The sequence below is a fragment of the Leopardus geoffroyi genome, chromosome C2 (genome assembly GCF_018350155.1).
Source record: "Leopardus geoffroyi isolate Oge1 chromosome C2, O.geoffroyi_Oge1_pat1.0, whole genome shotgun sequence".
Classification (NCBI taxonomy): domain Eukaryota; kingdom Metazoa; phylum Chordata; class Mammalia; order Carnivora; family Felidae; genus Leopardus; species Leopardus geoffroyi.
Window position 1 is genome coordinate 90,869,014 of NC_059333.1, and position 21,272 is coordinate 90,890,285.

Consider the following 21,272-nt stretch of genomic DNA (forward strand, 5'->3'; position numbering starts at 1 on the left):
GTTTTTTTTAGGCTGTATTTTCATACTTTGAATACATATATACATACCCATGAAAAACATACAAATTTGTATATTTTAATTTTACATCATGAGTAGAATAATATATTATCCTGAGAATGTGCTTTTTGAATTTTTATATCTGTGTTTGTGTGTGCATGTGTGTGTGTACCTGACAGGATGGTGAGTTCCCAATAAATACTAACTATTGTGTAGCAAGGATATTGGAGAAAAAACACTCTTCTTTAGTCCAAAGGAGCCTTAACAAAAGCCCACGGAGATAGGCATGTATCCCGAACATACGGTGCCTTTACGCTATAGCTCTGCTCTGTCAATACCCTTGAAATAACCTACATTATCTATGGGTACCTCTGTATCCAGTCCCGTCATCACTTAAACTGAAGTGTTATATCCTGTGCAGTCCTAGAAGCTGCTAATTGTGCTATCATTATTATATTGTGTTAATCATCATTATACCTCTAGCACTGAATACAGCACCTGGCCTAGACTAGGATCTTTGTAAATGTTTGCTGAGCGAATAAATGAGTGAAATCTGCTACCTCATGTGAATACAGAACGCTTTTTGTGTCATAACTGACAACATTCTTTTGAGCTAATTTGAGGAAACAAAAGTCCTCGCACGGGAGCTGATAGAAATACTGTTACTTGATGTTAAAACTTGTCACAACCTGCAAACCTAAATGGCCCAGCATGAGAACTGTATGTTTGAAAAAGAATGGAAGACAAAAATGAACATGATAAAACCTTGTAGAATGTTCTCCGAGCAAGGCTTGTTCCTCTCTGGCTGTGATATTCACTACATAAAGGTAATCCATACGTTAGCACCTATACATGCTAATAAATAATACCCATTTTGTGTACTTAAAATACTATATATCTTGTCATAACAAAACACAGTAGAGCAATGTTTTGCACCTATATTTAATATTTTTAAGTGGGTATTTTAAATATTACCATTTTACTGCACATTCTCATTGCATTTCTGAATCAGAACATATTTCTTGAAAGGTGCTTTTACTTCATAGTACTATGTTTTCAATGATGTACAAACATTTAAGTGACTGAAATATAAAATATTCACTCATATTCTTAATGGATATGGTATTCCAACCAATTTTTTTTTGTCACTCCAGACCACAATATACTTTTCTAAGTAAGCTGCATATTAAGTCATGGGAGTAATCCATTAAAAAGTTGTCAATAAATTGAGACCACACTTGGGCTAAATATAAAGAGCACTAAATTCCTTGTGGGCATCTACACATTATAGAAATTAGACATTCAACCCCATATAGTACTTAAAAAAACACAGATATGTGCCTTTAAATCAATGTCATTAAAAATCAATCACAGCAAAGACAATGACAATGAATCTTTTTCTTTTCTATGAAGAAAAAGAGTTCGGAATCACAGATGATAATCAAAGTATTTTGAACAATATTCAACACTATAATAGTTTAGTGCAATTTTGTAATGGGGATACCCCTTGAGAGATATTTGTTTTAAATCAAAGCAAATTTAATTGGAGAGGTTGTCCTCCAAATTTATCCCAAGTTAATTTATAAATCTTCCCCTGCTCATCTTCATTCTTAAAGGCCATAATTTTTTTTTTACTATTGTACAGTTGAGAAAATTTATTTATTATAACATTTTATATATCTAAATATTGCTACACTGAAGGCATGATTAAAAATGCATGGTATATATTAACATTTTAAATACATAATATGAAACTAGTATCAAAATGATGTGCTGATTTTTCTAGAGGTCTATAAAAACAAACTAGTCCTTCAGAGTGTCCTAGAAACCTTTTTTTTTCTTCTTTGAAAACAATCTATTCATATTCTCCAAGTAGCAAGTTAAAATGTGTGGGATATATTTGCCATTAAACCTTTCTGTGTGAAATGTAAACACTAAATCACCTAATAGAGTCCTATCTCAGCTTCTAAATGGAATTATTTATAACATCTTTGGAATATAATTATACGAGCTACACTTAACCATCTGGGCATTTTGCTTCCTGCAGACAATTTGCAATGGTATGGTAAAATATTTTGTTTGCTTGTTTGTGTGTTTGTTTCTTATTAAACAGATATGATAAAACTGTCTTTGTAGAGTAATCACATTTTGTTCTGACTCTCAGAGTAAGGTAGTCCATATGCAGCAGCTTGACATAAAGATAAACAAATAATAATTACTAATATAAATAAAACACTCCTGCATATATAATGAAAGTCTGATTTGACAATGGCCAAGAATTTCAAAGGACAAAACACACTCCAGGTAGTGTTCATCTGCAGAGTAACATATCGAATAAAGATCCTTTAAGGAAAGAATTATATACTTACTGAGCAGACCAGATAATTAAATAATTACACATTTTGATTGAAAAATGTATGTAGTTCATTAAAACAGAGACTCTAACTTGACTTCTCTTCTCTAGCTAAGCATCTATTCAGATGCCAAGTTTGTACTTTAATTAGAACAAAAGACCGACATTAACTTCAATGCAACATAATAATTCATAATAATGATCGTATATTAATCTCTTGAGCTTGCTGGAATCTAGCACATGACATATGGCATAGTACAGGCACCTGTGCAGTCCTCTGGGGACTAAGGTGGTGCATATTAATTAGCCCCTGGGAAATAAAATCTGTTTCCTTCTGAGAAAAGCTACCTCCGTGCTTATTGGTTTACAACATCAAAGGAAGTAGACAGAACACTGTTAGGCTCTGTCTATCCTCATTAAAGCTCTGTCTAGATGTAGGCACTGAATCAGCTGCTTCTGAGTTAATTCTTGACAGAATCCTGCTTAAGAAATTAGAGTAGCCATGCATTTCTTTGGCTTTCATGATTGGATTTTGGCTGAAAACATCAAAATTACCACTCTGGTTACAGAAAATTACTTAACTATATAGTCCAAACATAAAATAACGAGAAACGTTTTAAACTTTGAAGCAGCTCCTTTTTCTTGAATGCTACTGTGAGTGCCTCGATGTAATCCTTTGCTTTGTAAATTTAGATGCAATCTGAATATGAGATTATAAATGTCTTTAAGAAATATGTCATCTCATAATAAGCAAAGTATCAAGATTCTTGGCAGTCCTAGGTATGCTAAAGGCACTTCAGTGTATATCTTCCAAGGATAATTGAAAGGTATTATGGAAATAAAACTGGCTGATTAACAGATAAATATATATTGAGATGAATAGATCCTAAAATTACTTTCTCAGGGGGAATAAAAAGTCTAATCCCATTGCTAGAGAATATCTAGAAACAGAAAACAGAAAATTGAGTGGATATGGTGATAACCAGAAAAGGCTACATTTAAAATTTCTTTTGCAACTGTCCTTTCAAATTCTCGTCACTTGTAATTCTGAACTGCATAAAACAAACTCAACTGAAAAGTGTTTTGTAATTGATGGGGTGCTCAGAACTCCATGAAGTTTTAAAAAATCTTTCAGAGTAGCAGATTGTGAGGTTTTTAAACTTATGCAAGACATACAGATTCAGTAGCAGCTAAGCAGAGTATTTCTTTTCTCAAATATCACATTGTTTAGTTCTCCCTTGGGTTACATCCATGATCTTGTGATGGTACAGTCACGTTGCTGATATGTTTATTGGAATGTGTGGTTCCATTTTCCTTCCGCTCAACACATGGATTGACAGTTTAAAATTATTCTTTTCTGCTAGTGGAGTGTGTGGCGAAGGCACATTTAAATAGCCTATTAAGCCAGTGAGATGACAATGTGCTACCCTCAGAGAAAGCTTAGTTTTTGGAGTAATTAATTACACATTCCACAGAATGTCTCTTGAGAACACTGTTGGCTAGGTCTACCAATTTATTGTGCAAATAATTATAGTTTTCATTTGAGGCAAAGTTGTGGATTGATTATTAGGCAGATGGTAACAAATCATTGTTTATTTTCTTTTTGTGCACCTATTTTTTTCAATAGGGGAAACTTATTGTATGCCATATATATATATTTAAAGTCAATTAGTTATATATATACAAATATATATATATATATATATTTAAAGTCAATTAGTTTTTATACCATCTTTAAGGATGACATAAAACTGTGGTTGTAAATCCCAGCACCTGCTCTTTTCTTTTTTTCAGTGAAATTATACAGGCATTTTGAGGAGGAAATTGTGAAATATGTGGCTTCTCATCATTTTTACTATGTTACATCTAGTTGCCATGATATTTTATAAGTGTACACCTATTTTTAATGCTTTTATAGATACCTTCTAATTTATCTACACAAGTCCATCATTGCTGGGGTGGGCAAACATCATAAGGAAGGGTGTATTTGTTTCTTCAAACTCTTTAATTAAACCAGTAAAGTGGCAGGCTACATAGTCTGATCAGTTGTACAGAAATACATTAAAAGTTGCAGCTATACAACTTTCTGTAAACCAAAAGATTCTTGTGATGTTTTCTGCAGAACTCAGTGTGAAGAACACAGGACTGCATACCAGAGGGCCCGGTAGAGAGACACCTCAGCCATTTTTATTAGATGTAGAATTTTGGACAAGTCGCTCAACCAAATTGCTTCATTTTTAAAACTGATTATTGTAGGGGTTCAATTAGAAGAAACAAATGTATGAAAAAGTCTCTAATAGTGCCTGACATGTAGGAAGCACAGATATTAGCTGTGTCTGCATCCTTTTTTGAGAGATACAATGGTTTCTTTGTTTTTAATGGTGCCTTTAATAGCAAAGCTTTAGGTCCCTCCTGTTATTGTGACTCTGTATTTTATGTAGATATATTACCAAGTAATGTTTTCTTAAGACCCAGGGTTGGTATAGATTAGAAATTCTTAAACTTCAGTGTATATATGTATTATCTGGGCAATCTTGCTAAAGATGAATATTCCTAAGCCTCACTTCCCCAAATCCACATTTTGAGAAACACTTATTTAGACTGCTGATTTAATAAAGAGCTGAAATGTCCTCTCATAAAGGGCTTTTACTCAATGCCCTCCTTCCTGACTTACGGTGTCATGGAGAGACTCTCCCCACTTCCCCCATTACCCAGTCTTAGTGTCCTTTTCCTGGGTTCCCTGGGACAGTTTTGTTCATCATGTATAGTCAGAGAATGACTAGTTCTTAATTAAAAGCAGTGATTCCAGCCCATATAGCATCTGGTAGAATGGCTAGTTACATAGAACGCACTGGAAAAGATCTTTTATAACCCTAGCACCTCAGGGAATGAGCTGGATATACCGCATGAGAAAGCAGAGAAGCTTAAATTCCAGTGCTTTCTAGTTTAGTGTTTTTGCTCCTAACATGTGACTATATCCACACTGCTAAATCACTCTGGCTTCACTTATCTGATGGGAGTGATGATGCTTTCCCTGGCTGAAGGGAACTTCCTAGGGCTTAGACCAGAATGTCTCTTAGGCTCTTTTGCCTCGAGAATCTCTGCTTTTCCACAAAGGGCAGTAGCTCATGTGAACCCTTCCTGAATCTAAATTTAAGTGGCGAACATCTGCCACATTTTCTTGGGAGAATAACCTTTTGTGACTCATTATGCCCTGGTGCAAATCTATGTACGAAGGATTGTGAGAGGTACCAGGCACCCAGATATCTCAGCAACAATTTAAACCTATTATCAATTCACCAAAACACTTGCTATTAACTTGCATAGGATTTTATTCGCTTGGATTTGTTAGGGAAAGAAATAAAAATGATATAATAAATTTAGCAATGATGTCTAGGTCAGAGGTTTGTTGCAATCAAAGATCAAAGCAGCATCTATAGAATTAGTGGACATCTGTTTTAATTATAATACTTTCTTCACATCATCTCTTAAATAGACGAATAAAAACACATTAATACATAGTTATGTTTAGTTTTTTTTTTTTCAAATAGCAAATACCACATAATTTAGAAGGGCGATACTAATATTGAGATTTTTATCTCTGCAATGTGGTTTACCTAGGTACACAATCAATCTTTAAACCAAAATGTACAAACATATACTTTGTGCTCTCAACAGTCTTACAGACTAAGGGGGTGAGTTTATTTAAGATTGAGTTTTAAAATGATAAACCATGGGGGCGCCTGGGTGGCTCAGTCGGTTGAGAGTCAGACTTCCGCCAGGTCATGATCTCGCGGTCTGTGAGTTGAGCCCTGCGTCGGGCTCTGTGCTGACAGCTCAGAGCCTGGAGTCTGTTTCCGATTCTGTGTCTCCCTCTCTCTCTGCCCCTCCCTCACTGATGCCATGTCTCTCTAACTCAAAAAATGAATAAACATTGAGAAATTAAATGATACACTACAAAAGTAATAATTATTTGTTTTTGTTTGTTTTAAACTCAGCGCCAACTCCAAAATGTTGTTTTAAAGTAACTTCAACTCCAAATGAAGAACTGGAATGAATACACCGAAGTTTGGTTAAAATGTTGGAGACACTTTGGTATCAACACTCTCTTTTTGGGCCCCAAACATGTCTGTCTGTGTGTTCTCACCTCTGTTCTGCTGCTAATTTCTGTGGAGCAAGAGAGGGAGCTGATGCTGAGGCTCATGGGTGACTGCTCCTTGGAACCTTTCCCTGTAGATACTCTTCAACATGAGAAATATTTTCAAGCAAGTACATTGGTTTAAAAAAAAACATTGTAAGGTAGTTTCATTTGTCATTTAAAAATATGCTCACACAGGCAATTCATATGAAAATGGATTTCTGCTTGAATTATCTAGCTAATTACATCAATTCTCCTCTTTGCCTTGAGCTTATACACATTACTTATGATAGCAACAGCTGACCCCTATAAATCAATTAATCAATACTGATTAATTCTTTCCCCTCAACTGTCACTTTCTTTGAAATGAAGAGTAGGTTTATGCTTATCCATAAACATCGGAGACTTAGACATACAAGCATTGTCTGGAATGTATCTAAATGTCTGTGGTTTAGACATACAAGCATTGTCTGGAATCTTGTTCTGTCTTGTATCTAAACGGGAAGTGTGTTTGAGTGCAGTGTTAGGTACAGACAGTTCACATAAAATATGCTGAGGATATGCTTCCTAGGAGGCATCGCTTTATTCAATACCAGAAGAACATTTCTAAAGAGAAGCTCACAGTTTAAACTGTCATCCAATAGAAAGAATTGTAGGCTTTTGGGGAATAGTGGATGCTAGGGCCATTCCATGACAGTGTCAACATGAAAAACTTCATTTTCCACATGAGAGAAGAATCGAAGTGTGGGAAAGACACACTCTTGTAGTAACACTGTATTTTCTGCATAAAATTAGAAGCATGGATATTTTCTACTTTTGCATCTTAGTCACAATGAAGGATAAAGAAGGAAAAATATCAAAAGTTTCTTCACAGAATTAATAAGTTTTTCATTGATCAAACAGCTATTTCTTTCATTGTGAGTCCTTTGTGTCAGTGGCAGAAACAGCAGTTTGGTGCTTTTTACGATAGTTTGGGTTTTCAAAGAAAACTTTGCTACTTTCCTGTGGAAATTACATGGTATTCTGTTAAAACTGCCTTTCAGGAAGGAGTGTCAGAAGAGATACAGGTAGGAAGAACAACGCAAAATGCTTTCATTTCAGAGTAGCTGGGTTTCAGTGCTTCCTACAGAACGAACAGAAGAAGAAATAAGAAATATTTTCTCCCTCATAAGACATATATCACTCCTGTAATTTTTACAAAATCAACTGAGGCAAATTAGGGGTTTCAAAGCTAGTCACCTTATAAGTTGTTAGGAAAAAATTTGCATTTAAATTGCTCTGTGCAGCTACTTTGAGATTTTCCCCTGGAATGTTTATGGCTCTTTTTTTCATTAATACTTTAAAAAATACAATTTCATAACCAGTGTATTACTACATCTAGTTGTATTATGAACAGGCACTTCATTTCATAAAATAGAAACATTCAAAGTGGTTTTGGTCAACCAATCATTCAGTCGGAATACTTGAATTCTTCATATTGAATACTTATTAGTGAAGTTAATCTGAAACCATATCAACTTTCCATTTCTATTACAGAAACTAGGTCATTAATAGCTGTAACATAGGGAATAACTTCTGTTCCTACATGGTTTATCCCTAGAATTGAAGATTGTCCAGAACTTCTTGGAACTTTGCCCCCCAAATATTTCATATATATAAAAATACAGCAGATTTCTTTTTAATAGATAAACCTTAGGTATTATTTCAATAACTTGCTTTTACATATTCAGAGATGTAGATATAAGAAAATATTAAATGTGCAAAATGCTATTTTATATGTACATTTAAAAATACAACGTAATAATAGCTTTGGAATTGTAAAAAAGTCATTGGGGGGAAAGTCTTCAATGTCAGAAAACCTGGTTAGAGCTTTTGCTTGAGGAATTGTAAACAAACTTCTTAAAATGCCGAGAGTTTTCTCAGTTCTTTCCAACCAAGACACTGTCGAACACATCAAGTCCTGCTTTAAAGTAAACCTGAGCTGAATTAATGCTGTTCAACACCTCTGACAGGGCTTCCTGAATGGTCTCATTTGATGCAAGTAACTTGCAGTGCTCCCAAGCCTCCAGGAGTATTGAAAACTGGCTTGTCTTCCCATCAAGGTGGTACAGGATATTTCTAAAAACAAATACAGAATGTGTAAATGCTTCATGCACAATGCTATTTTCATATCAAACATCATAATAAAAATTTCCAAGAAACAGTGACATTTGCTGTAAATGAAGAAATTATAAAAATACAATATTGTCTCCAACTGCTAATGAATTAATGGATATAGACGTTGATCAAATTTCCCATAGTGATGAGGGATAATTAGACATTATATAGCTCCCTCATGGCAATATACAGTACTATCTATGAAACAAAATAAAGCAGTTTTCCTAAAAAAAAAATCTGAATCTGATGAAGCTTCTAAATCTAATCGCTAATAAATACAAGAGAGACAGAGAAATATGTTAAATGATATGACAATGTGTCATTAGCAAATACAAATGGTGGAGAACTCTATAGGACAAATGATCCAGTATATTCAATAAGCAAACTGCAATAAAAAAATAGGTGACAGAAAAACCTCTGGACTAAACCTCATTCCTGCGCTATTGACATCTGGGGCTGGATTATTCTTTATTGTGCAGCTGTCCTGTGCGTGGCAGAATGGTTAGCAGTATCCCCGGTCTCTGCCCACTACATACCAGTACCACTGTCTTTTACTTGCCTCCATCAGTCTGGGCTGCTGTAATGGAATACCATACACTGAGTGGCTTGAATAACAAAGGTTTATTTATCTATCATGATTCTGAGGCTTTAAGTCTGAGATGGAGGTGCCAGCATGGTCGGGTTCTTGGCTAGAGTCCTCTTCCTGTTTACATTCTCATCTGGCCTTCCTTCGGGCATGCACACACAGACATCCTGTGTCTTCTCTTTTTATAAGGGCATTTGCCCCATCAGGAAGGCCTCCTGCATGAACTAATCTAATGTAATCAGCTCCCAAAGGCCCCACCTACAAACACCATCACACTGGGGTTAAGTGTTTAACCCCTATATTTTGAGAGGATACAAACCTTCAGCCCATGGCAGCTGTGAAAACGAAAAATGTCTCTGGACTGCCAAAATTATCCCTTACAGGGCAAAATTTCCCGATTGAGAATATTGCTTTAGACCAAAAGAAACCTGTCAACCAGTCATAAAGTAGACTCCTAGGTTTTTACCCAAAGTGTTTAAAAAATAAGAAGCAGTACATAATTAAATACTAATAGAAGATTTGTTAATATTAAGGAATTGTTAATATTTTAGGTGTAATGATGGCATCATCAGAATGCTTTCAAAAAGTGTCCTTATTTTTTAGAAATAGATATAGCAATATTTCCAAACAAAAGGTTATCATGTCTAAGATTTTGCTTAGAAATATTTGAGGGGAAAAAGGAGACTAGAGCCATAGTATAGAGGGGGATAAGCATAGCCATTAGTTAATAATGTTGAAAATGGATAATGGGATGTGTTATACTATTTTCTCTTCTTTTGTGTATGTTTGATACTTATAATACTATCTTCTCATAAGTGTGGGGTATATAATACAATATTGCCCTGAAATGTATTCAAATTTCTTAGGAAGAAGAATTTGGCCTTGGGAAAATCTCAAGTGGTCCCTTTTATCATTGACAGATATAAAGAGATGCATTTTGGCAGAAAACTGTGGATTATTAGATTATTTGATTTACTCCCAGTCCAAAGTAGCTGAAATTCCATAGTCGAATAAGAGAGGCAGATATAAATAATTAAAATACAGTTGTCTAATTGTCAGATTAGAAATAGAAGGGGTAGTGATACAAGATGAAGGATTACCGTGGAAAAAGGTCAGAAAAAAGTTCATAATAGAGAATATTTGAATTTCATGTTGAATCAACAGTTACAACATGGCAGAAAGCAGAGACAGCACCCTATGCAGGAGAGATGGCATACACAAAGGTACACACTTAAAAAACAGCTTGGTACGCCCAGTGGATCAATGCCGGTGTTTCTGTATGACCAGTGTTCAAGGCCAGAGTCGGCAGCTTTAGGAGAAGAGCTGGACAGCAAGGTCTGGCCACCCTAGAGGCCCTTCCATACCAGGCTAAGTAATCACACTTTTGCTTCCAGGCATAAAAAAAAACAAAAAAAAAAAACCCAAAAAACAAAACAGCGAAAGGTAGATTTGATTTTCAAATGATCACATTGTAATATAAAGTCTGGAGAAGCACTTAGTCCACATGAAAGGGGACACTGCTGTGAGTTACACACTGATAGTTAATTTTGAGAGACAAAGTGAGGGCCACAGTACAGATTTAATTAGTTTATACTTTCCCTAGCACTAACGTCCATTTATACAGAGTTCTGGATTATTGGTTCCTGTCTCATCAAAATTCCTGTACCTCAGCCTCTCCTGAACATCTCACATTGCACTCTGTGGTGTATCAAAACTACATGACCCTTCATGCCAGAACCCTGCAGATCATCTCTTTTCCTTGTGTGTCCAAGTCGTCTCTGATAATATTGACTTCCCCACCTTTTCAGTGTCTCTTCTCTGCCGTGGGACCCCGCACCCTATATTTCAAGGATATGCTATGACATCCTTGCTTTCCACATCAGGGTTGGGAAATATGTTTTTTATCAGGTCTGCTTTAGTGTTGTGAACACAGAAGATCTTCAGTCATGGTCATTTAATTTACTTAAATTTTTATCGGCTTAGGGTAGTGATAGGAACTTAGTAGATCCTCAATAATATTGGTATAAATTACATCAATCCAGTTTAATTTGCATTTTAAGTATTAACTATTTAAGAATAAAACTGTCTTAAATTTCTGTATTTGTAGAAAATTTTAAGCTGACAATAACTACATATTGCGTGGCAGTGGGGCAGAAGATCCTTAAACGGAAGAGCCTATTTCAATGAATTTTTCAAAACAGATCATTCAAAGTGAGAACTATCCCTAATAATGCAATCCAAAATCCTTGAATTTTGTGCCTATGAGTAAACTTGGTATTGTATGAATTAAATAGAGCAGTGAAAGAAAGGTACTTTCTAGATTCCAGATATTCTTGAATTCAGGTATAAATTTGTATTAAGAAACGTATAGTCCCTGAATATGGGAGGAAAAAAATATCTTCCAAATGGAGTGGCCAGTGGGTCCTATGCAATTCTCTGGCCATAAGCTGTACTCTGAGAAAAATTTGGATCTATTTCCAGAATTAGAACACTCTTTGTAACAGAGATTTCCCTTCTGCCATGCCCATAGTATTCATAAAATGAAAGAGATTGTCAGAAGAAACCATTCAACCATGCTAACATAATCATGCAAGCAATTATACATGTACATACATACAGAATCCATTCATACATGCTTCGACTTGTAAAAGTTTTGATTATATCAAAATAACTTAAAGTAGTTAGAATTAGTGAAATACCTAATGACAATTTCCCTAAATATTAGTTTTATTAGTTTTACATCACTCAAGGGAGGTAAATAAAAGAAACCAAGTAATACAGAGGAACCTTGATACAACCATGGAATTTTTCCAAATGGAGATAAAACAGCCTCAGATAGTCACGTGTATTCTCCTACATGGCACAACCTATACAAAAATTACTTTTTTCATTTTTACATACTCTCTCTCAGTTGCTTTTTTTTTTTGTTAAACTTTATTTATTTATTTTGAGAGAGAGAGAGGGAGAGAGGTCAGGGGAGGGTCAGAGAGAGGGAGAGAAAAAATCCTAAGCAGCCTTTGAGCTCAGAAAGGAGCCCAACATGGGGCTTGAACTCACAAATCCTGAGATCATGACCTGAGCAGAGATCAAGAATCAGATGCTTAACCTACTGGGCCATCCGGGTGCCCGTCAGTTGCCATTTTTTTAAAAAAGTGTGGGTTTTTAGAGTCAAGATACCTGTCAAACATATTTAAATTCATAGTGAGCTATTGAAACAAATAAATACACACACACACACACACATATATGTGATAAAGGAAAATGATTTAAAAATTAAGATCTTTTGAGGATAAAAACAGTTCAAATATATCTTAATTATTCAGTCATTTAAAAAGTACTTCCTTAGACATAAATTATACTGCTTTACCAATAAGAATTACTAAATTAGTATAATACAAATATTTAATCATCTATCACAATATTTACAATTTTAAATTCTCTCCTTCCACTTTATCAATTTTCTGTTTAATTATAAATCATTTCATGGCAAATGTGTTTTGTGTTTTCAGAATTTAAGAGTGCAATAGATATTTTCAAAAGCTGTACCAAAAATACTTCCATTCCTGGAAGGCATATTGCTAAGCATGCTGACAAACAAAAATATAATCTTTGTTATCCAGAACTGCCTCATAAATGAGTTGAACGAGTGCAATTAATATATTATGGGGAGCATGTTTAATACTTTTGGTTCTGTATAATGACCTTTCCACATTTTCAAAACTCACTGGCACCAAATACATTCCTACATATACATTCTATGGTTATTAAATGTTAAATACTATTAATATTAAATTTAATGATAAGATATTAATAAAACATGCTCATAAAGGTTACAAGATTAATCCCTCAATGACAATTCATTTAAACATGAGCACAGCCTCTAATATATATATGTACAACTTTAGCCATAACCACTATAAAATATCTAGAAAAGTGATAATGGAGAAGAATAAAAACACATCCTTAAAAGAATGTTTAGGTCTAAAGCACAAGAAATATAATTACTGTTTTTTGTTTTTTAAACTGGAAAGCAATACATATACTTCTTAAAGACCAGTGCAATGGAGTCTACAGTGTGCCAACATTCGTTTTTCCTAAGTAGTAAGCAACACAGTAAAATACGTTTATAATGACTGTAAACAAGCCATGTGAATAGAAATGGACCCTTTTTGGTTTGCAAAATTCCACAAGGAGCTAAACACATTTTCCATATGCTACATGATTCAAGTAGTAAGCTGTGGCAAGCTATTATGTAAGATAAACACTCATATCCGTTTCTACCCAAATTGGATACAAATCAGCATAAAACTACAGATACTGAGATTCTACTTGAAGGTAAGTAAACAGGATTCTTTCATCATAATGTAAAACTTTCATTTTGGGGAGCTATTTATATAACTTAAGTTAGTTGATCTTTATTATAATAGAAATTTTTTTACCTGGATAGATTGTTTTATCTTATAAACAGATTAAGAATAACAAAAATATCTTCTTTAAATTTCATGAGAAGAATAATTTCTCGTGCTGATTTCCAGAAGTAGTTCATCTTTTTCTATTTTTCTTTTGTGTACTAAATGTGTACCATTTAGCTTCCTGCTTACATAAAATAAATTTCTATATTTGGAGCCCTTTTTCAAAAAAGTACCATCATAGTATTTTAGTTTTAATATTTTAATGGAAGACAAAAATCAAAACCCAGCCATGTTTTTACATTTCATCACATACTTTTCCATATCTTTCTTAGTTCTAAGAACTTTCTTACATATTCAATCATTAACTCTAAGTCTCCTAGGATCATCCCTGGGGGACAAAATTACTGTAACATTTTTTAATATGAAAATGATTCTTGCCTTTGGAAATATTTCAAATTAGATCAGTGCTTCTGATGGAAACTTCTAAGTCAAAAGCTCTTTGTATTCCCATTTATGTCACCAGCATTGAACCTCAGTTAAATGGAGTTAAAAGATTTCAACGATACATACTATATCAGAGAACTTAACTATGTCTCGCTTTCTCAATGATGGGTCATATTTTTCAGCTTAGGGAAGACTGGGAATTGGCAAATAGCCAGTCAAAGGCACATTTCTAGCAGGAAAATAGGATAGAAAGAAAGAAAATACACTTGAAGAGTTTTCATGTCAAAAGTCTACCCTTTACGACGACAAGAAATTATATTCCTTAATGAATCACTCTTGCTCTTATACACACCTCCTTTAGGCCAATTCAGAAAATTTCCTTGTAGAGAGAATGGACTGTGCTATTAATTCAATAAATCACCATCTTATTTGCATACACACAACATGTATCTCAGTATGGCATGTAGAGACATCAGACCTAATTAAAATATTATTTAATTGAAATCATTTTCATAGTTATCATGTTTAAAATAACATTAATTCCACCCTCATGCCTATCTTCCCTCATCTGTAACAATTTGGATCTTATAAATGTAATTCATACAGTCATCCTGACCCACACACAACACAAAGAGACTACTAAAAGGAAAGTGTAATACATTATTGATGACACTAATGAAATTACAACACACATCATTCATTTTAATGGGTCTGTTTCAATGACACATCACGGTGACCAGGAAAGAGCAGTGCCAAACTCAGAAACCTAATTAATAACTCCTACAAGCATCAGTGAAGGAGATGAAGCATCTTTACTCAACTGACAAATCTTTTCCATTCAGCTAAGGCAAAGGAAAACTGAAGAAAATGAAATTTGAAACAAAGGGAGCTAAAGTATTCATGAGTCATTTCCCTGCGTGTGAATTAGCAAATTAATGATGGAAATGATGACTCTCTTTCAAATGTTCCTTCCTATATTCATAAATGGGTGCAGGATGCCACCCATCCTAAATTTGAATTAACATTCATTATACTTCATGTTGAGAAACTCCTAAATGAGATCACAGTAAATAAGAAACCATGTCTTTCAAAATTGATTGGAAGTACATGCTGCCTGCAGAGACAAAAGGCCAGCTCAGTTTTTACAACTGTGGCTAATTCTTTTTAAGGATTATACTAACTGTACTCCATAGTTAAGAGTGGATTGTTGTATTTACATCAACATTAGGAAAGATCATTTGACTTGGATACTACGTCCATGAGAATTCACAAAATACATGGCTGCAATACTTATAGTACAAATTATCTTTTCAACTAAATCTGAATTTGGTCTATACTTGCAAAAGCAGAATGAGAACTAAGACCATTGCTGATATAGTCAAGCCATAAACTCACTCTGCGGACAACTGAGATTGAAATAACATGTGTGGTAGATGGTTTACAAAAATGCCTGTAATTATTCTCCTCCCTCTATGCAGGCTCGTCAAATTTGAATGTAGCCCCAATCCATCAGGAAGTGGAGTCTATTTTCCTGCCTATTGATTCTGGTTTGGCTTTAATATTTGCTTGGACCAATAGAATGTGGCATATGTGGTGAGCCTATGCCTCAGAAGATCTTGCATGCTTTCTCTCTCTCTCTCTCTCTCTCTCTCTCTCTCTCTCTTTGGAACCCTGACAAACCACCATGTGAACAATCCTGTTAGCATGCTGGAAAAAAAGAGAACACATGGAGCAGAGAGGACCTGTTTAGCTGAGTGAGGCCTTCCTATTCTAGCTTGTCTCCATCCAAGTTGGCCAAAGAAGCACTGGCTACATATATGTAAACACAGCCGAGAGGTACACAGCCCAGCCCAGATGAGAAGAATCACCCAGGCTCAGTCCAGCCTAGATGGCCATACTGAAGAATTACACACAAAATAAATGGTTGTTTTAAGCTGCTAAATTTTGGGGTGACTTTTAATGGAGCAATAAATGATTGACATGATTTGTAGTGTATTTCTTCCCTGTGGGAAGGAAAAAGTTAATACAGGAATCAGTTCTCTCTTCCCTCTTAACAGCATTGACAGAGTACAACCTATGCTGTAGGTTTGACAGTTCTTTAAGTGACTAGCTGAATTTGGTAGACACTTGAAAAATCATGCCAAACAATCCTCACGACATGTGCGTTACAAAGTTAGGATATCTGTGTTCATTCATTTGAAGTTTTAAAATCTGTTAGGAGTATCAGGTGAGATTTTTTTTTCTATTAAACCAAAAAATAAGTTAATCGTTATAGCATACTGGGTTTTGTTTTGTTTTAATGTGGATCATCTGTTTGCACTACAATTACATATAAAAGAGAGGAGAGAACAGAAACACTTAACTACTGTATTCTATGTCTCAGGACTTCTCAGTCCATCCAACTATATTATTTCTCAGGGGAAGTTCCCTGAGAAGAGGCTATCTTTTAAGATAATCAAGGAAGATGCCCTTGAGTGGAGCAGTGTTTGATGGTTTATCAATGAAGAAAAATTCTATTTCTGCACTCAAAAATTTCCCATTAAATCAAAAGTGGGCCCAGAAATCAGACAAAGATTAACACAGTCCTTAGCACGTTTCAGAATTTGGAGAAGATGGTGATACAGTTGACCACTTTTCCCCACACTCATGTAATTACTTTCTTGGTTTCATTTCACCATTGTTTTTTTCTCTCCATCTTACCTTCACCTGGATGTATGACTTAGACCTCAATGTTTAGATGACTTTTCTTTCTTAACTTACTTGGAACTCATTTTCTCTTAGTATTTGAGTTTCTATCATTAGCAGGTGTGATCTGTTACCTTCCAAAGACAATTTCATTTGATTACCCCAAAGGCACTTGACAATTAACATAACAATACATTTCCTTTAATCTAGGCTCCAAATATTTGCATTTTCCCTTCCTCCATTATTCTTTCCTTACCCTCATTACTTTTAGTAAACAGCAAGGCTGAGGCTACAAAACCAAACAAAATAACTAATTCAGGTTTTTCTTCATTTGTTTTTTAATCCAGTAATGAAAAGGATGTGAACTATTTGTTTTGAAAAGTTCATTCTAAAGGCAAAAGTTTATAATTTAGGTTGTGTCTATTTAAACAAAGTGAGTAATTGAGCCAATATTGATCTTTTGGCTTATTCTACTCAACAGCCCTTAGTAAACATCTAATATGAGTAAGTTGCTGTGTTAGGTGCTCAGGGATAGAAAAGAGTTCATAGTCCATGTCAAACGCTAAGCACATAATGAGTAAATTATTATTTTCATATATTGTCTATATAATGCATTTAGAATATTATATGGTATGAGATTATTTCATTTCATATTTTACAAAACTTTTCACTTTATTTTATACATATGTATATGTATATTAGACTGTGAGAAAAACATTGCTTTGTTATAAATGTTTTTGTGCATCTTGTTTCTCTATGTCATATGGGCATATAGTACAAATTCTGTAAATATTCTGTGCAGTGTTCACCATATATCTTATGGTTTGCGGGAAAATCTCCAGAAGCAGATCCTAATAGTATCAGTTTAATTTGATACATCTGATTCTAATCGTCATAATATTGATTTAGATAACACAGTCCTAATCAAGTCAGCATAAGGTAATTCCTTAATCAAATGGATTATTTCAACAGTGGGCATACGTTGGCAGTTATATTTGAAAGGAGACTTTCTGCAGGATTCTAAGAGCCGTGTTTCTGGCTTTTTGAGAGAACCACTGAAAGTTAATCCCTTTTCTGCTTTTGAATAGGACGGGTTATGGATATGAAATCTGCAAATGGTACATCCCTTTTTTCCAACAGGAGGAAAATCAGCTTTAATATGATACTATGGAAGTAGAACTGGAAGACAGAAATGTATTCCCTGGTCATATGACGGAGATGATGAATCAACCAACCTAAAATTTGCTTTTCCTCTTGACTTTCAATTATGTGAGTCAAGATACTCTACTACTTTGTGTAGGGTTTTATGCTACTTTCCATCAAATGTATGCAGATACACAATACTTATTAATTATATAGTTATTAAAAACACATTTTCCTTAATACTTATATCTTTTTACCTGAAAATTTAGATAGTTTATTTAGTTGAAGTCTGAAAATAATCACCTTGAGGTTAAAAATGCATGGTTTTCCTTGAATAACAAGTATTTTATTTGAGATGATTTGAACACTTAGAAATTAACAGAACATTAAAGTGTTTAACTTTAGCTAGAAGGAAAGCTAAGTACAGAGCGAGTGACCAATTGAAGCTATGAACATTGATCACAAAGGTTGGAGGTACTTAAGGAAGGAATGAATGTTTTAATGTAAAATTTCTCTCAAAAACTAGAAGGATTACCTTTCATATTTTATGGAATTGTTACACATATTAACTTACTAAAAATGTGACAAAAATAATGTTTTAAAGGAACTCTGCTGTTGTTCCTTAGCAGAGTAAATTTGTTCACAATTTATTGGAGTATTACCATATGTAACTATTTTTGCTAGTATAAGGAAATAAAATGCTGTGGTTTGTATTTGTAAACAAATCAATCCATATACAATCTACTATGCAAACTTAAAGAAAACTAAAATCACCTAATTTTGCAGTCCTATTAATTGTTTTCAAAATGTAAGTACTGCATAGGCAATTTTATTACGTTGAAGTTGACTGTAAAAAATAAATACAGACTGTGAATAAATAGTAGAAATATCTATTTGCTTAGGGAACTCAAAAAGAAGATGCACTCATTTTCACTGTTAGTCATGGTTACCTCATTTATTTAAGATTTAAGGACCCGGGAGAGATCATCCAATTGGCTGACTTAGGTCACATGGCTGTCCCCTAGCTCAGGAACAAAATATCTGGATCCATTCACCTTCTGTTGGGGGGAGATTAGCCTTGCTTCTTACCAACTTCATAGGGAATTCCTCTCATATAGGAAGGAAGTTCTGATATTAGGCAGTAATAAATTTTATTTTTTTTTTACATTTTTATTTTTTTTAGAGAGAGAGAGAGCATGCACACACATGAGCAGATAGATGAGGGGCAGAGGAAGAGAAAGAGAGAATCTTAAGCATGCTCCATGTCCAACACAGAACCCCACGTGGGGCTCAATCTCATGATAGTGAGATAATGACCTGTGCCAAAATCAAGAGTTGGACATTCAACTGACTGAGCCACCCAGATGCCCTGCAGCAGTAATAAGTTTTAAAACATTAACCCAACAAATATATATTACACTAGTGATGGAAAGGGAAAGTATATTCCAATAGAATTCTCCTGGAATTATCCTCTAGATTGCTGCTCTACTGCACAGCATTTGCCCCTTTATATTAAAAGTTAACAAGTGCTCTATAATATTCCAGCTGCAGTTATCAAAGTGAATGTGTATAAGAATAACCTGAGACAATTTTAAAACTGATGAAGAAACTCAGCTGCAATGGGTCTGAAGATACCTTAGAGGAGTCTGCATTTTTCCTATTCCCTTACTTAAGTCTTTTCGGTGATACCCATACATTCTTAAAAATTCCTTCCAGTGAGTTTACATTTACTAAGAGGTCTTGTTTTATTTCTAAACAGTTTTCTTCCAATGAATGCATTGGAAAGGAAAGACTCACAAGTATTAACTGATAAAATGAAAATGTTGGATTATACGTGGACAGATAACTAAAAAAATTAATGAGGGAACGGGAAGAGTATAGTGACAATGGAGGAAAAAAATAATCTGTACTCAGATTGTTTTACAAGTGCCCAGTTCCTGCTCAAAGATGAGGAAACAAACTGGAAATCTTAGATGATGCATCCTTAGTGTGGCTTCAATGAGAAAGTAAATTTAGAATTTCAACTCTTAGAACAATACTCAAAAAAAAAAGTGCTTTGTCCTATATCAAAAGATTGTGATAAATTTTTCAGTTAAAATAAATTGCTTTTCAATCATTTGATCATTGACTGGTTCTGCTTTATGTCAGATGAAAGGATATATACCTTTTAGACAGTATGTAATCAAACCTTTACTCTTAAAAAGTAGGAAAGCAGGGGTGCCTGGGTGGCTCAACTGGATAAGCGTCCAACTTTGGCTCAGGTCATGACTTCATGGTTCATGGGTTCAAGCCCCATGTTGGGCTCTGTGCTGATAGCTCAGAGCCTGGATCCTGCTTCAGATTCTGTGTCTCCCTCTTTCTCTGCCCCTCTCCCACTTGCACTCTCTTTCTCAAAAATAAATAAACATTAAACAAAATTTTTTTAAGTAGGAAGGCAAATAGGTATCATTTTGAGTTCCAGTTCTCATAGACAGGTGGTCATGACTTGAAGTGCTTGGTTGACAATGGATTGGTGGCTGTCTTGGGGCCCCAAATAAAAGAGATCTGTTATTACTTAGACTCTTATTTGTAGACTTTCCCTCATTTAAGAATATTTAGTCCATTCTCCTGGTAATAACACATAGGTGTCTTGAAGCAATCAATGGATGTATAAACCAAGCTATCACAATGAAGGGAAAAAGTCATAATTATTTGGTTTTGCTATTTAATGTAGAGTCAACTCCAGTACTCCCTTCTAAATTGTATAATCTAAATTCCCTATTTTTCCTATTTATGAATTTTAATTAACTGAATAATTTCTAAATTTCTCCTTTACTAGGGGCTCTAGACTGTGAGCCTCTATTTGTTTAAGCAATAGTCCAATTTGTTATTAATCAATTAAATTATATTTAAAGAAAACAATTAGAATTTATGCTTTTTCTTAAATAACTATTTCACAGATATTAACTCTTTATTCACTACCTGAAATAACTAGTTTTTGAAATAATTGAATTTATTCGGTGAGTTCAGTTACATTAATCTATATCCACCTTCTTTCTTAAATCCTAATACTTAATATATGCAAAAATGTATATACGCAATTCTTAACTGAACTCATTGGAACTGTGGCTGAAAATAGGAAAAAAAGAAATTGGTTCTTTGCAGTGGACATTGTATATGAATCATGTTGAAACTTTTTCCATACTTAATAAATATTAAGTAATAAATTAATAAATAGATACATTAATCCAATATGCTGAAAACATCATGAAGTGAATTCTGAGCCATACAAAGGCAAAGATCATTAGTAGTAGAATGTGTCTAAAGTATGTAAATGAGGGTATCTGTGTGGCTCAGTTGGTTAAACAACAGACTCTT

The 21,272-nt window shown here is 34.3% G+C and overlaps 1 protein-coding gene across 7 annotated transcripts in view; it reads right to left on the reverse strand.

The window, feature by feature from the left end:
* Positions 1-925: 925 nt before the first annotated feature.
* The window catches only part of NAALADL2 (N-acetylated alpha-linked acidic dipeptidase like 2), a 1,353,416-nt gene continuing 1,333,069 nt past the window's right edge, over positions 926-21,272 (reverse strand). For all 7 annotated transcript variants that reach the window (XM_045502933.1, XM_045502931.1, XM_045502932.1 and 4 more), the window contains one exon: positions 926-8,606. In XM_045502933.1, the coding sequence (XP_045358889.1) occupies positions 8,408-8,606 (199 nt within the window). In that variant the 3' untranslated portion in view covers positions 926-8,407. The remainder of the gene's footprint in view (positions 8,607-21,272) is intronic.